This window comes from Pieris brassicae, chromosome 3 (genome assembly GCF_905147105.1).
Source record: "Pieris brassicae chromosome 3, ilPieBrab1.1, whole genome shotgun sequence".
Classification (NCBI taxonomy): domain Eukaryota; kingdom Metazoa; phylum Arthropoda; class Insecta; order Lepidoptera; family Pieridae; genus Pieris; species Pieris brassicae.
In genome coordinates, this window is record NC_059667.1 from 1,096,161 (window position 1) to 1,112,815 (window position 16,655).

The 16,655-nt window shown below is 38.2% G+C and overlaps 1 protein-coding gene across 21 annotated transcripts in view; it reads left to right on the forward strand.

Annotated features, from left to right (window-relative positions):
• LOC123706868 (voltage-dependent L-type calcium channel subunit beta-2) overlaps positions 1–16,655 on the forward strand; it is a 149,828-nt gene that overhangs the window by 131,502 nt on the left and 1,671 nt on the right. For 10 of the 21 annotated variants that reach the window (XM_045656420.1, XM_045656428.1, XM_045656418.1 and 7 more), the window contains 9 exons: positions 1,877–1,993; positions 4,799–4,918; positions 5,933–6,128; positions 8,603–8,828; positions 9,289–9,412; positions 10,046–10,186; positions 11,629–11,796; positions 12,056–12,149; positions 15,567–15,632. In XM_045656420.1, the coding sequence (XP_045512376.1) occupies positions 1,877–1,993; positions 4,799–4,918; positions 5,933–6,128; positions 8,603–8,828; positions 9,289–9,412; positions 10,046–10,186; positions 11,629–11,796; positions 12,056–12,149; positions 15,567–15,632 (1,252 nt within the window). Of the gene's footprint in view, positions 1–1,858; positions 1,994–4,798; positions 4,919–5,932; positions 6,129–8,602; positions 8,829–9,288; positions 9,413–9,437; positions 9,562–10,045; positions 10,187–11,628; positions 11,797–12,055; positions 12,150–12,938; positions 12,981–15,566; positions 15,633–16,113; positions 16,208–16,436; positions 16,538–16,655 lie in introns of those variants that run through there. The other 11 variants (XM_045656419.1, XM_045656425.1, XR_006753441.1 and 8 more) reach the window with 10 other exon arrangements.

Here is a 16,655-nt window from a genome sequence, read left to right on the forward strand (position 1 = left end):
TCAATCAATGCTTTCCTGAGGACACCACGTTGGAAAACACTGTTTACAATTTAAGCAATATAATCATTTGAGTAGAACTCGTATCAGAGAGAATTTAGTAATACTTCGTTCGTAAAGACATAAAAAACATACATTTTTGATGAGTTATTTAATAATAATATTTTTTTTCAAGAATTTTATACAAAAATGGGACAATCATGCTGACACAAATACGACTGGGTCGGTGGCGTTGTCTGGCGTGTCGCTTAAGTCCCTCAAATATGGTTGAGTAAAACGTTGGCTGGCTCACACGTCATGCCTGTGGCGTTTTCGTAAACTGGACTGAGAGGTTTCCGTTCAATTTTATAATTTGAAACAAATAAAAAGCAGACCATATATCCCTCCTTTCTGGTATCTTCTATGTTTACCATAGTCATTCTGTATGATGCTTTGACATTTTTAAAGAGTACCAAGAGTTTTTACGTCGATCTTTTCCCTCGGCTTACACAATCTGTCTTCTTTCCCGATGAGTAAGGATGCCTACTAATACAAATTTAATGACGCGGAATAAATGATACATGTATATTATATTCCATAATAAACATATATTTTTTTTATCGAAAGTTCGCATATCATATTTAAATTTATTTTTACGTTATCCATTAATATTAATCAAAACTAAAACATAACTCGTTTCATTCTTAATCGTAAGAATGCCATACCATAAGAGCGAATTCCATATTAACACCATCTTTTGGCATGTATTGCAAATTGTATTATTCGGCATGTTTTATATTTTTTTATGAGCAGTATTGGTTAGTGGCTTCATCGTGGCGACTTTGGTTCGATCCTGCTGTGCACCAATGGCTGTCTTTCTATGTACCTTTCATTACCCTTATTACATTTAACATTCGCTCGAACGGTGAAGGAAAACATCAAGAGGAAACCGGCTTGCCTTAGACCCAAAAATTCGACGTCCTGTCAGGCACAGGCTTATCGCCTAACAAATGCTATATTAGCTTGACAAATGATCATGCAGTAGATACAGACATCTAAGTCCCAGACCTAAAAAGGTTGTAGCGCCACTAAAATGTTTTATTCATGAAAACCAACAGAATTGTGGGCCGCACGTTGAGAAACACTAGTGTGGACTGTACGTTAGTGTGCGATTCCTCCTCCTCGTATCTCAAATCTTGCTTTCATCTAAAAGCAAAATATCAATCACTAGGCTGCTCGTATCTGAAAACACTCAGTATATCAGGGCACTCGTATGTCAAGACACCACCACACCATGTTTGTGATCATGTGCTAAGATTTCTTCTGTTTCGTTTACGATTGAATCCCACGAAAATTCATGAATCATGTTGCCGCGTAACGACCGTGAGAATACCTATGTTTCAAGTGTTTACTCTGGCTTCAGAATTATGAATGTGTCTTGAGAGAGTTATATTTAATTTTAGTATATGTCTGCTAGATGTCGCCGTAAATCTAGTAAAAGCAAAGTTCCTCTATATACATTTAAGAATTTCATCATAGGTCCAACGTTGGTGAAAATAAAATGTTAGTTATTCTGTAAATTGACTTTAACTTTATAGTGAATTATAATTATTAAAGTAGACAACGCGGAAGGAAATCAATAAATTATCGGAATCCAGCAGTTTTTTGTTTTAAGTACAAAGCTAATGATAAAGTTTGAAGGTCAAATTAACTTTTGTTTTACGTGGAATATTTGCGTATCACATCATCATCGAAATTAGCCAGGTAATTAATTAAAAAAGGCCGGCATCGCAGTTGCGAGCCTTCTGGCAATGTTGATCCTCCTACCCTTCACTGTTACATAAAATAAAGCATCAATCAATATATGATTAAGGCTATGTAGAAGGGCTTACCATTTCAGGGCTCAGCGGATTCAAACTATTCACAACCCTCTTCAGAGCTGTCGCTGGACGAGGATCGGGAGGCCCAGAGACGGGAGAAGGAGGCCCAGGCCCTGCTGCAGCTGGATAAGGCGAGGGTAGGCATTTGAAAAATTAAAAGTATTAGGTCCTTACATATGAAATTGGCGAGGAACAAAAAGTCGAATATTTTTAAATATAATATATTTAATTAATCAAAGTATGAACCATTGTTTTCTATGCACTTTTGCCATCTCATAGGTAGTTCATTGATCCCTTTACTAAAAAAACCAGTCGGACGGGAATCAATACAATTTGTGAAGGCGATTTGGACTGCCCCATCAGAGTTAAATTTTTTCCCTTGCAAGAAGTTGTCCAAATTTCGAAAAAAATTGTAATCTTTTGGAGCAACATCCGGGGAGTACGGAGGATGTCTTGTCCGTCTGTTGTGCAGAGTGTGGTCTAGCGTTGTCGTGAAGTAGCAGTGGCTTGGAGCGATTGACCAGCCGAGGTTGTTTAGCCGCTAGCTTTTCCATCATGGTTTGCAATTGCTGACAATAGACATCAGCCGTAATAGTCTGGCCAGATTTGAGAAAACTGCAATGAACAATACCGGCACTAGTCCACCAAACGTTTACAAGTAACTTTTTTGTGGTTAATTTTCGCTTGGGGCCGGATTTGGCTGGCTGGCCAGGATCCAACCATTGCGCTGAGCGCTTCCGATTATCGTAAAGAATCCATTTTTCATCACAGGTAATGATTCGGTTTAAAATACCTTCATTATTGTGCCGGTTCAGTAATGTAACGTAGCAGTCGACGCGCGTTTGCCGGTTTGCTTCAGTCAATTCGTGAGTTACCCACCTTTCAAGCTTTTTAATCTTCCCAATTTGCTTCAAGTGAATTAAAACAGTTTTATCACTAATAACGCAGCCTGCGGCTTCCACAATAGCCTTCAATACTTCATTATCAAGCCGTTCACGGGGCTCGTTCTGCAGTTCGAAATTTCCAGAACGAAAACGTTGGAACCAAAAACGAACTGTGTTTTCTTTTGCAACATGACCGCCATACATCATTCACCCTTCGGAGTCGTTTCCGCAGCACTAGTGCCACGGCGGAACTCGTACTCGTAAATAATGCGATACTTTAAGTTTTCCATTTTGTAAAATGAGTGACGCAAACAAAAAAAAAACGGAAGAAAAAAACAAATGAATGACGGTCATCTAAGCACAAATACGCCAATTTCATATGTAAGGACCTAATATTTTAATGTTTCGTGACATTTATGTGTACAAAAATTGTCATATATTTTAGAAAAGGTAGTTTGTAACATATACTGGAAAAATCATTGCGTATTTAATAAATAAATAAATAGCCTAGTTTACTTAATAGGTTAAAACTAAGATACAACTCGAACATTTTTGTATTAAATCTTTGTTCTATTTTTGTATCGGACGACCTTTATGTTTTAAGGTTTCATGGCTTGGAAGCCTTCGTTGTCTCCACCTACGTAATTAAATGTCAAGATTAAATTACACAATTTCAAGGATGCGTAAGCCTCAATCGCCTTGCAGGATTACTGGCAATTCTTTCTCTCTGGGTCGGTAACTCAGAGTATCGTGGTGTATAAGTAAGACCTGGAGCGAATTCCCCTACCTCTTTTTGCAAGGGTGTATAATTTTGAGGTCGACGAGTCTTTGACTGGACCAGTCCATCTCGTTGGCGACCGTCCACGCGATCTTTTGAGTTCGGTGTTGCCAATAATTCAGTGGCGGATTTACCGGCAGGCTGACAAGACTGGAGCTTATGTCGGCAAATTTGGGATGTTTTAGTTACCTCATAGAAATCAAAAAGATTTCTGCATGACGGTTTTCTGTTGTTTTTAGCTACCTCATAGATTAAATGTAAATGTCTCTTTTTTATGTAATAGCAGGCAAACGGGCAGGAGGCTCACCTGATGTGAAGCGATACCGCCGCCCATGGACATTGCCAGAAGGCTCGCAAGTGGGGCCTTTCAAGAATTGGTACGCTCTTTTCTTGAAGGACCCTAAGTCGAATTAGTTCGGAAATACTTCAGTGGGCAGCCGGGTCCACATAGTGGTGGTGCGCGGCAAAAACTGCCTTAGAAAACGCTCAGTTGTGGAACGACGGACGTCCAGGTGATACGGATGGTATTTTGTATTTTGCCTTGACGTCCGATAATGAAACTCAGCTGTGGGTATTAGACCGAACAACTCTTCTGAACACTCCCCCTGGTAAATGCGGTAGAAGATGCAGAGAGACCCAACATCTCTACGCAACGCCAAGGGATCAAGCCGCACGGAAAGTGATTGATCGTCGACGATTCGAACCGCTCTTCGTTGAATACGGTCAAGTGGAAGTCTCTGAATTAAAAGCTATTATTGTTATTATTTAGATTAAGATATATATTATTTGTATTATATAAATACATAACGTTACGATTATTTAATCACCTTACTGTAATAAACTTGCCTCGCGTTCCTCACATTAACACCTACTATGCACAAATAAGTTTTGTATTGTGCAATCTGGTCTTACAATAACCAATATTTAAGCCTTGACTTGTTTAAGCTCCCGGAATATGCTTACACAGAGTATTAAGAATATCCATTGCGCTAAATCACCTGCATCATGAGCGTACACATACACACTTTTACATCACACAACACAGTCGAAGTCGTTATTACTTAGTTAAATGTCTTGAATATTTTTTTTATTGTTTAAATGTTCGCATCTTTTTGTATATCAAATATGTGTTTTATGTTAAGTAGAATCATTTTTGTTTTATATAATTTGTTAGCTGTAGCATTATGAAATAAATCTTACTTGATAAGAAATAATATTTGTTGCCAATCACTACACTCCAGTTTGAGGAAAACAAACTTATGATTCTCTGTTCCTTTCAGTCGAAGCCGGTGGCCTTCGCAGTGCGCACCAACGTAGCCTACGATGGCACCATTGACGATGATTCACCCGTGCACGGCAGCGCGATATCCTTCAAGGAGAGGGACTTCCTGCACATTAAGGTTCTATTTCTTTCTTGCCTTTTTATATAACAGGGGGTAAACGGGCAGGAGGCTCATCTAATGGTATCACCATACCGACAGTCATTGACACCCACATTGCCTCAATTGCGATGCCGGCCTTTTAAGAATTTGTACGCTCTTCAAATCGAATTGTTTCGGAAATACTTCAGTGTGCAGCTGGTTCCACATAGTGGTGGTGCACGGCAAAAACTGCCTTAGAAAACGCTCAGTTATGAAATGACGGACTTCCAGGTGATGGGTGGTATTTCGTATTCTGCCTCGACGTCTGATGAAAGTCAGCTTTTTTTTTTAATGTAATAGCAGGCAAACTTGCAAGAGGCTCACCTGATGTGAAGCGATACCGCCGCCCATGGACACTCACATTGCCAGAAGGCTCGCAAGTGCGTTGCCGGCCTTTCAAGAATTGGTACGCTCTTTTCTTGAAGGACCCTAAGTCGAATTGGTTCGGAAATACTTCAGTGGGCAGCTGGTTCCACATAGTGGTGGTGCGCGGCAAAAACTGCCTTAGAAAACGCTCAGTTGTGGAACGACTTAGCTGCAGGTTAAGTCGAAAAATTCCTCTGAATACCAGAGAGAGAATCCATATGCTCTAGTACCATAGTATTTCAATATGTATTGTTTTACGTCATACTAATAGAATAATTTACTAATGTGCCCAGTGTAATGAATATATTAATTAATTTGAATGTACGAAAATTGTTTGTTTCGTACACATGTATTTACAGTGTTTCTTTCCGGATGCTTGGTGGACCCAGATGACTTCTTCAATACTATGTTTTTTTGCATGAGTCTACAAACTAAAAGCTGAACTTGCAGAAAAAAATGTCGTCTTTTCTTTGTTTTTTTTCCCTGCACGGCTTGTGCGTCAGCCATGCAAAAAAGTTAGGAAAAGTGTGTTATTAGATTTATTTTATTGGTTTGGAATTTGGATCAGATAAATTAGATATATAATATGTAAATTTTCTTTGTTTAACAAGCTACGATCGTTTTCAGGAGAAGTACGATAACAATTGGTGGATCGGTCGCAAGGTGGAAGTGGATGCAGACGTGGGCTTCATTCCGTCCCCGGTGAAGTTGGAAGCGGTCCGTTCCGGGCTGGGCAGGGGCCGGTACCCGCGACCAACTTCCGGCTTGGCCCCGAACCCCTCGCAGACCCTCCCCAGCCGAGGTAGCACTCCCCCCACGCCCGGTACGTCACGCGCAGACCATCACACGCAATCGTGTAGGTGCTCTTCACGACTCTTTTCTGGTATTCCAACTTCTTAATATAAAATTATTTTGATTAAAACTTTTTTTTTTCATTTAAATAGTACAGCTAATCGTTTAGAAGAACGTAGTTTATGTGCTAAAATCAAAGGTGACTGAAGTCTATTATTGTATTATGTACTTAATAACGTCATTTTGACTGTATCAATTTCAATATTACATACGTGATACCTAAGTACCTTACCATTTAATGGATTATTCGATGAATTTAACAAGATCATTATTTAAAAAAAAATACCGGAGTCGTGAGGGGTATAAATTTTTGTAGATTAATCAAATCCTATGGACAATGTGAATTCCATTGTGTAATGATATAAAATAATAAATTTAACTTTAAAATTTTGAAATTTTCTCGTCCATAGGAACCATACAATAAGGCTTTTGAGCGCGGCTTGAAACTTTTTGTAAAAAAAAAAAGGTTTCACTTCGTTCGTTTTTGTACAACGCAGTTAATGTTTTGAAATTGTGGCTTTTTATGTAAAACCAAAATGTATTTTCTTAAATTGATGTCGTGGCAAAGATGACAAGTGACGTTTATTACACCTGTATATTATGTAGTCGAGCACTATTTTCGAATTGTCTTAAAAAATGAGTTGAGTAGCCGTACATACCCAAATTGTAAAGCAAATTCAGCGTATATGGAGGGCAAACAACGTCTGGATGTCCTGGTCAGTACCTGATAGCCTAACGTTTAGCAATATAAAAATGTGTGCGTGTTCTTACGTGTGTACGTACGTACACTAGACACGAAATTGTACGTACACTATACACGAAATTGTACGTACACTAGACACGAAATTGTACGTACACTAGACACGAAATTGTACGTACACTAGACACGAAATTGTACGTACACTAGACACGAAATTGTACGTACACTAGACACGAAATTGATTAAAGTTAAATTAGATAAAGTTTAACAAAAGGCTTTTATTATCAAAGACATGTATACAAATAAAACAATTATTTAATTTTACCTTAATACTACACAGATTATTACAGAATTTCATTAATTGTAATAGAATTATTACTATCAAAAAAATCTTCGAAAAATTTGATTTTTATACCAACGCCGATAAAGATTCTTCAAACAATTGAGAAACTACATTTAACTCACACAGTCATTTTTCGTTGAATGATTTAATATATCAAGCTGCGAAATCAATAAATAAAAATTACAAAATTATCTGTAAAAATTTCCCCTTTATGTACTTAATAAATAATTAATTATACGATATAGACTATATAGTAACATAAGGGAGAATACTATATGTACAGGTTGAACTGATTTTAAAATATGTTGAGTGAATGGTAATAGTTCTTTAAGAGCGAATGAGTAAAAGATCTGTGGTCTGTTTTAATGCCCAAAAAATTGAGTAATCCATGCAATGATTATGCTTCCAATTTAAGATGTTATAATATAAGGAAACGATTGGAATTTGGAACCAAAAATCTTAGTCTAGTTGCATTCTTAACTAAAGTATTTGTCTCTTTCTGTCAAATTGTGTTTACGCTGCGGTAAAAAGTGACAGATTCTTAGAGACTCATGCTAGTTCAGACTGCAATTGAACTAATTAATTTTTTATGAGTTTAGTCAAACGTCACTTGTCAAAGTATGTTAAGCTGCTTTGTACCACCATTGTCACTCATTTCAGCAATAACCTTTCCTGGTTCACTGAAAAGTTTCATATTTTCAGATACGCCACATGACAGAGGTAAGACCATTCTTTAACCAGGAAATAAAAGGCTTGTTTTCACTTACTTCATTCCACCTTCCATTGCTCCTGTAGTTTAAGTTTCCACAGGTTATCTACGATTTTCTTTGCTGATTGATGTCTGGTTTCTTTTGGGTACTTGTCATCGATAGTAATGAGGTCTTATACAGTTTTACTGAATTCAAAAAAAATATGCTGTACAACGAAACTTATCCAAAAGTAACCTTATTTCCTATTGTACGGTTTAAATTGATATATGTCTGTGATTATGTAGATAGGTCCCGCAATATATCTCAAAGCATGAATAATTTTTGTACGAAATCTTTAACTTTAAAGTACCAAATCCCGTAAAGCCTACTTGCCTGTTTGTATAGACTTGTAATTGCCACACGTTTTGTTTATAATATATAGTCTGTGCCAATTATATAACTGTATGTAGTCTGTGTAGGCAAAAGTAAGCTTAGAAAGATGGCGCCGAAATTTTCTTATTACCGAAATGTTGTATGTTGTATACTATAACCATAACTATATCCTATAACCACATTAACGTTTAGATGTAAAATTCTCTCGAGTATAGAGAGAGACTCTAAGAGGGAATTTGATGAACTACTGATTTTATAGCCTTTTTTTGGATTAAATACCTAATTTGGCCAACAGCGAGAAATTTATAATCTGTTCCCAGGAGAAGACTCGGATACAGCCGGGCGAGGGCGTGGCGCAGGGGCGTTACCTGCGGGTAAAGAAAAACGAAAGCCTTTCTTCAAGAAGCAGGAGGCTTGCACGCCATACGACGTAGTGCCTTCAATGAGGCCTGTGGTTCTCGTGGGACCTTCGCTGAAGGGTTACGAGGTCACAGACATGATGCAAAAGGCTCTATTTGACTTTCTCAAACGGAGGTTTGAGGGGAGGTAATAAGTTTAAATTGTGCTTCCGTTTGACAGGATCCGAATTTTAGAATTATCAGTAATATTTTAAATTTTAACTAAACACAGGCGCTCGTGTCTCCTAACATGATTCCAAGCATCAAACTCAAAGGCAAAAGTCAACATTTTATTCATTTATGTATTTTTGGGTAACACAATGTACACTTATGAACGTCAATTAAAAATACACATTAAATGCTTCTAATTTCACATTTACTGCCAGTTCTCAAATCAAGGGTTTAGAACGGAAGAGAAGAACTGGCAATAAATTCTCCGCCACTGTTTTCAATTGCCAAGGTTTTTTTTAAACAACGTTTGTAAAGAGTTGCTGCCATCACACCATGTAACAAATGTCATCTTAAGTAATTAATAGTTAAATAATAATAATACTAATCGAACCCACCCCACATAACCCGTAACTCAGCTTAACCACTAACAATTTCAGGATAATAATAACGCGCGTAATGGCGGATATTTCGCTCGCAAAACGATCGTTACTGAACAACCCGTCGAAGCGAGCGATCATGGAGCGGTCCAACTCTCGTTCGACGTGTCTCGCCGAAGTGCAGGTATTAATCGATTGGCATTTTACAGAATTATCATCACCAGGGTGACAGCTGACATATCTTTGGCGAAGAGGTCGTTGCTAAACAACCCGCCAAAGAAACCGTTGATGGACCGAGCCAATTCGAGAACGAATTGCTTGGCTGAAGTTCAGGTTCTGGCATGATTGTACAGGCTTGCCGACACTAACCTAATGAGTGGTGTAATTGCACTAAACACCCCTAGAAAACCCATTAAATTTGATACTAACACTGGATGCATAAGATATTTCGTATAATCTCTTTTCCATGATACGTGAAGTACGTACACGTACTACGTAAACGTACGTAGGAGAATGTGTGTGTCCGTAATATGTATATAAGAGTCCTCCCTCTTACGTCCGTCCGTCCCCCCCCCCGCCGCTACAGGAGCCGCCGCCCGCCGCCCATCGACACTCAATTTGGTCTCGCGAATGCGTTTCCGGTCTTTTAAAAACAGGTTAAATTGTAGAAAAATGTTAGCGGTGTTTTCGTTGTGACACGACCAATTAAATCTCCGAAATATGTGGTGGTGTTGTGTGTGTGTGTATTAATTGAGCTTTCGTGCTCTTAATTTAACAATCTTCCGTCAGATTTTAGGTAATTTTCTAATGTTTTCAGACGGAGATCGAACGGATATTCGACCTGGCCCGGACGTTGCAGTTGGTAGTTTTAGACTGCGATACGATTAACCATCCCTCACAGCTCGCTAAGACCTCGCTGGCCCCAACCATTGTGTACCTGAAGATATCTAGTCCTAAGGTGATATGAAGAAAAATCTTCTAAAATTATGTCACTTTTGAGTTTCAGGCACGGTTTAAAACTTTTAATATAATTTATTTTATAATTTGACTACGTAATATACACGCTAGAGTCATGTCCCATGCCTTCTTTTAACGTCAGGAAATGCTTATCCCTGTGGTATTTTACTCCAGCAGGGATTATGTGAAGCTCAAACTTAATAACATCAGCTCGCCAAAGGGCGGAGGCAGGTAACAGCTGAGCCCTGACCCTTATATGGATACTGACCCCCTTTGGACCCCCGCCAAACGCGAATGCCACAACACAACCATGACTCCTCTCACGCACAAATCTTCAAAATGCCATACCGTACCTTAGTTCTTGTAAAAATTTTATTATTAAAAAATCGAATTGTTCAATTAAGAAACTTAAATAGGTTTTTGAAGAAATTACTAGGAAATTATAAGAAAAATTTCAAAACATAATGAAAAACTGAAATTCAATTTCCATATAATTTAAATAAATATTTTTCTATATTAGGGAGCGTTCACGTATTACGTAACGAATTTTAGGGGGGGTATTTTAATCCTGTTGTGGATTTCGGGCGGGGATTAAATTACGCGTTATTGTTAATATTGTTACGAAGACGGGTCGACTGCAATGTTTCTAGATTTTTCCACTAATTAGAGAACTTTTCAGCAGGCTGTAATATGATTTCTGACCGTTTCAGGAGAGGGTCAATCACATATTAGAAAATTGTAATTTCCATAATGTTCCCCTAGTTTTCAGGAAGCTGAAACCTTTTTTCAGTCAGTTTCAGAATATGTGTAGTTGAGTGATGCTGTTTTCAGGAGACACGTTTTCAGGCGTTTTCAGGCCTAGGTATTCCCCTTTGATGAAGGAATATTCTAGACCAAACTTTCTAGGTGTGAGACAAGGACGAAATGATACGAGAGAGAGAGAGAGAGAGAGAAGATCAGAACTTTCTCGAAACTAGACAGAGCACTCTAGAACGCCGTATGACAAGGACGGAGCAACGTGCGTGTTAATTTGTGCCCATAAATTCCTCGTTGATTATTCAATAAATAAACCCTTGAATAAATCTACGGCATTTTCTATCCGATCCCCTAGCTCGTAACAATATTATTATCCACTTTCCAGTACTTTACACCACATAATGGTAAGTTTTAGGTAGGAAGAGTCACTGGGGCTGGTAACGAAACGATCCAGAATCTCCAAAAATTGCGTGACGTAATTCTTGAACGCTCCCTTACTTAAATGAGAGTGAGAGAGATTTTATGTTAAGTACCAATTTGCTTAGATTAGGTTATCAAATTGCACTGCGCTAGACTACGGAACTTGTATTAAAATGAGTTTTTTTTATACATTTCTTTAATACTATCTAGCTAAATTAAACAGAAATCATATCTGAACTGCTTCAAAGGTATAATAAAATATTTCAGGTTTTACAAAGATTAATAAAATCCCGCGGGAAGGGGCAAAGTAAGAACCTGTCCGTGCAAATGGTTGCCGCCGAGAAACTGGCTCAGTGTCCGAATGAGATGTTCGATCTCATCTTGGACGATAACCAGCTTGAGGATGCGTGTCAACGCATCGCGGATCATTTGGAAGTATGTATACGTGCAAAATTGTATTGGAAGTTAAAATAAGTGTTTGATCTTTATAATTTCTATTTAAGTATTTTGTAACGTGCCAAAGGACCGGAGCTAAATTCTCACCGGAGAGAACGTAATCGTTATGATTATAATACGACAAACGAACGTTCTAATAACGTCTTTATTATACATATTAAACATCTCACAATGATCCCAGAAGGCTTCAGTCATGTGATGTCTTTTAGGATTGATACGATTTGGGAATGTATTTCAGAATTATTGGAATGCAACGCATCCGCCCGTAGCGGCCGCCGCCCCCCGCCCCGCACCTCACCCCTCGCACGCCGCAACCCCACACGCCCAGCCTGGTGAGTGCGAAACGAAACAAAGACTGCCCTTTAAAACTGTGATAGTTCCACCAGCTTAATTATAAAAACTTTAAAAAGTTAGTTTTTTAAGTAAGTTCGCCTCTTTCTATGGAATTGCGTTTACGCTGTAATGAAAGAGACAAATGAAAGCTTTAGTTAAAAGGGTGATATAAACCCCTTTTTCGTTTCAAGCAATTAGAATAAAATTGAATAGGTCGTAAAAATAATCAGACTACATAATTTTTATGCTGAAGTAATAATATATAGTAATAAGATTGTTCATAAAATTTTAATTATGTCAAATGTCTAAGCTGCCTAATAATTTTAGGTTATTTTGACAAAATCACTGTCTCTCTCTTTCAACCGTCCAACTACAACTTTTATTTAGTGTAAAAATACTAATTTAGTCTTTACGAACCAATTGATAATATTTTTTATTTACGACTGGTGTTACTGTCAACTGCCACTGTCATTATATGACACAGAGCTTATAAATTACAAAGTCAAATCAAAGTAACGGTTATTTTACTGATTTGACTTTGACGTTGACAGCTGACAGTTACGTCATTACATTACAGTTGCCTGTATGTTAATTGAAAGAATTTGTTCAACATACGTATCTGCGGTTACAATCTTGTCTTGAGCACTGTCATACGTCAAACTTCAACAACTCTTAGATTTAAGTGAGAACGTTGGACCTTAAGACCACAGTTGCACAGAAACATGCGCCAATTAGGCCACAGAATATATCTTAATGACAATAGATAATATACATACTGATTTGGCCAGGTTACACCGGTCGTGGTCAAAGGCACAATCAAGTGTACTCAGGTACTAAGATTAGTGTTGTAGATGTCGTCTCGTGGTCGTCGTACTCCCGGAATACTTAAATAAGTTTGGAAGAGGCCAAAATTTGTACCAGCGAGTCTGTTTGACAAATTATTAATTGTATAGAGAACCGGTGTTATGCAAACTAATCAAATCAGTCATTTATTCAATGATTACCATGACTAACTATGGTCGACGTCTTATGAACTAAGTTTTCGGGTCATAAATCATATTTATCTGTTTGTCTCGCTCACACTCAGAGATCTTATGGAGAGCTGTAGTGATGTGCGTAAAAATTGTAGAAGTGTTATAGTTTTTCTAGATTCTAGTTTTGACCCAAGTCTCGTCAAGATAAATTCGTGGCCGTTGATCCTGGGTTTTCCTGAGAACGTCCAGTTTTCGCAAAAAGTCCATTTTGGCACAGACTATATCCGCTCTTTTCATTAAATACTTTCGTCCGCTAAATATTGCGTTTCGCGCCACCAGCGGTTTTGAGGCTGATTTTTTTTACAGTCGTTTTTTTTTCAGTTTTATATCGAATAGATCCGAAGCTTTGAAGAGGTATTGAGGTACCAAACCAAAGAATATTAATAATAGGTTTTTTAACAGCACCGGCGTTGCGGGAATTGCGGCCCCTCCACCCTTGTGTACCAAAGCACAGGTATTTTAATCAGACCTCCGCGCCACCGATTATTTATATACACTCTAGGGGTAAGGGAGACAAGACCACGTGGATAGTGGGGTGCTCTGATTCGGTTTTGGATACTTTTTTTCAGCAACAACGGTCATGCGCCATCATAACAACACTAGTTATGGTGCTGAGAACTCAAGACGAAGTCAAAAAAAATCAGCCTCAAAATCGCTGGTGGCGCGATACGGAATCCTTTCGTCCATAGGCATTTTTTTAATATTCCTCAAAATTTTTGCATTGATCCACTTTTAAAATTAGGCATATGTTCTTGTATTATATATTTTTCTAGAATTCTCCGATGATGCATTCATTAACGCCGCGTGCGCAGGTAGCTAAGTATTGTGTAGCTTTGCGTGTACATTCCTACTGTCAGTGACGTTTATAGCTCGACGACTCAGTTGAAAATGCGTCGACAATATTAATGGCTTTCACTGCCCAAAACCACGCAACTGTTCTCTTTATGATTTACGCACAGACTATATATAATCGCGCGTACACGGGGCTTAGACAAGATGCCGTAACAGTAGTGTATGTAGAAAAACTTAATTTGTATGAAACTTTGTCATTGTCATTTGTGACACGAACTGTCATTTTCATACAATGTCCGTTCCACGACTGAGCGTTTTTCAAGGCAATTTTTGCCGCGCACCACCGCTATGTGGAACCACCACCACCAATTCGACTTAGGGTCCTTCAAGAAAAGAGCGTACAAATTCTTAAAAGGCCGGCAACGCACTCGCGAGCCCTCTGGCATTGAGAGTGTCCATGGGCGGCGGTATCACTTAACATCAGGTGAGCCTCGAACTCGAACGAGCCTGCCCGTTTGCCCCCTATTTTATAAAAAAAAAATACAAATTAAGTTTTCGACTTTCTACATACGCTACTGTTAAGGCATCTTTTCTAAGCCCCCAGTACAGTCACGATAACGATTGGCGGCATTCCATCCTTATTGATTTATTCCGTACTAATGGTTATAAAAATATAATTGCTTTCAAAGGGGATAAATATAAATGTTGGAAGATGGAAATTATCAAGAAATTACTAACAAAATGTCTAACTTAACTTCTGTAAATTAATAGTCTTGTGAGTATGGCAAGCATGATTTTATAATTAATATAAAATTTATAAAACTGATATTGATCTGATGCCTGGTGTTATAAAATTTAAATTCTATTTACATATATATTTCGGTTTAAATTAATAAACGTGTAAAGGTTTAAGTTTAAGGGTTTTATTGTTATTTTTTTGATGTTAAACCAGTGTTTCCCATGGGCGATGCCCCACCTTAGGACTTCTAAAATACACAATTTATATATTAAAACAAAATATTCACTTTAAAATTTAAATGATATGTTTTAGGAAGAAATTAGTAGGAAATTGTTATCGAAACAATTAGTAAACGTGTTTTCTATATTAATTTAGTGAGATCTTTGCGCTTGATGCTTACTTCACAGAGATTTTATAGTGGGTTCCAATTTGGTTAACTTCAGTCTCAAGATGGACACAACGTTGTGTCCATTCAGCTGATTTCGATTGGTTTTATCAATGTAATTGCCCCCTACGGGGCGAGGGCCTCCCGTTGGGAAACACTGCCTTAAACATATGTGAGAAAAAATTATAAATCCGTATTTTTTAAAATATACTAAAAAAATAAAAGCCTCAACTTACACGATTGAAACTCATGCGTGACATTTCATATTGACACGATTATCAATTCAAGAATGTTAAACGAAAGTGCGTTAGTCAAAAGTCTCTACTCTATTAACAGACAAGGTCCATTGACTAATACTTTTGACCAATCAGAGACAAGCGAAAGACGTCGTTTCGTCTTTCATTTACTTCCTCAATTGTCTTGAACATCACTCATACTCTGTAACTAACAATATTTGTTAATATTGAACCCCCTGCTCACTCTGGAGGACACCGGGAGAGATCCGACTCCTATAATTACGAGAGGGAGAGAGGTAACTAACAATTGTATGATATTAACTGTAAATCGTTTCTATAACCTTTAAAGCAGAATATGCAGAAATTTGTCTGTCATATTCACTGGAGTTTCACGATTTTAGAGTTAATTTTTTCCATATTAAAATTATAAGAGATTATAAGAGAAATAACATATATTTATTAACTACGGCAAATAACGGCTTTATCAAAATTCTCATCTCAGTGTTGTGAAAACGTCTTCCCAAAATTGTATTCTGACTTATATTCAGACATTGTTTTTTGAAGTCTCTCAAATTCAACCATTAGAAAAGGTCCAATTCAGTTGCATCCGGACCATAAACTCGGCTGAATATAAATCAATCATAGGTAATGATTTCACTCTGCACTGATCGTCTCCCATATCACGAGCTGGATGTTGTGTCGCTTAGGGAGTTACGCTTTTAGATTAGTTCTCATACATTATTATAGTTTCATTTCACGAGTTCCTGTTCATTTCAGTACAAGCATCTGGACAAGCGCATTAGCATCGCGGAAGACCATTTTATCCTGTTGTCATTTAGCAGACCGGCGAACCGTCCAGGTCGAGCCACTTCGGATCCCAAGTATTGCTTTCACTAACCGTGGTGTCGCTTCTACTAATTCTCACCTTGGATTTGCACACGAAATCGAAATGTCTTTTATTTTTAAAGCAAATCTTTGCACACGACTTTCAAATTATTCAACCGAGCCGCGAGGCACGCCGAAGTGGACACGGTCGAGTCAAAAGATGATGCAGTCGGTGTTGTCAAAGGTTACATTAGGTATCGATTTGCATTTTGCAGCGACACCGCTGCCGACGCCGGTCGCTGGCGTGGTCCCCTGTCCGGGCAAAGTGCGAAATGTCGGGGAGGTGAAGCAGCCTGTCTCTTAACCGGGCTCGTAAGTGCGTGCCAGTGTGACCGCCGCGACCCCTTCCAGCCCTCGTGTGCCCTAACCATAAATTAAATTATCCGGGGGCGAGAATGCTTCTTAACATTGAGTTTACTCGTATTGGCAAATCG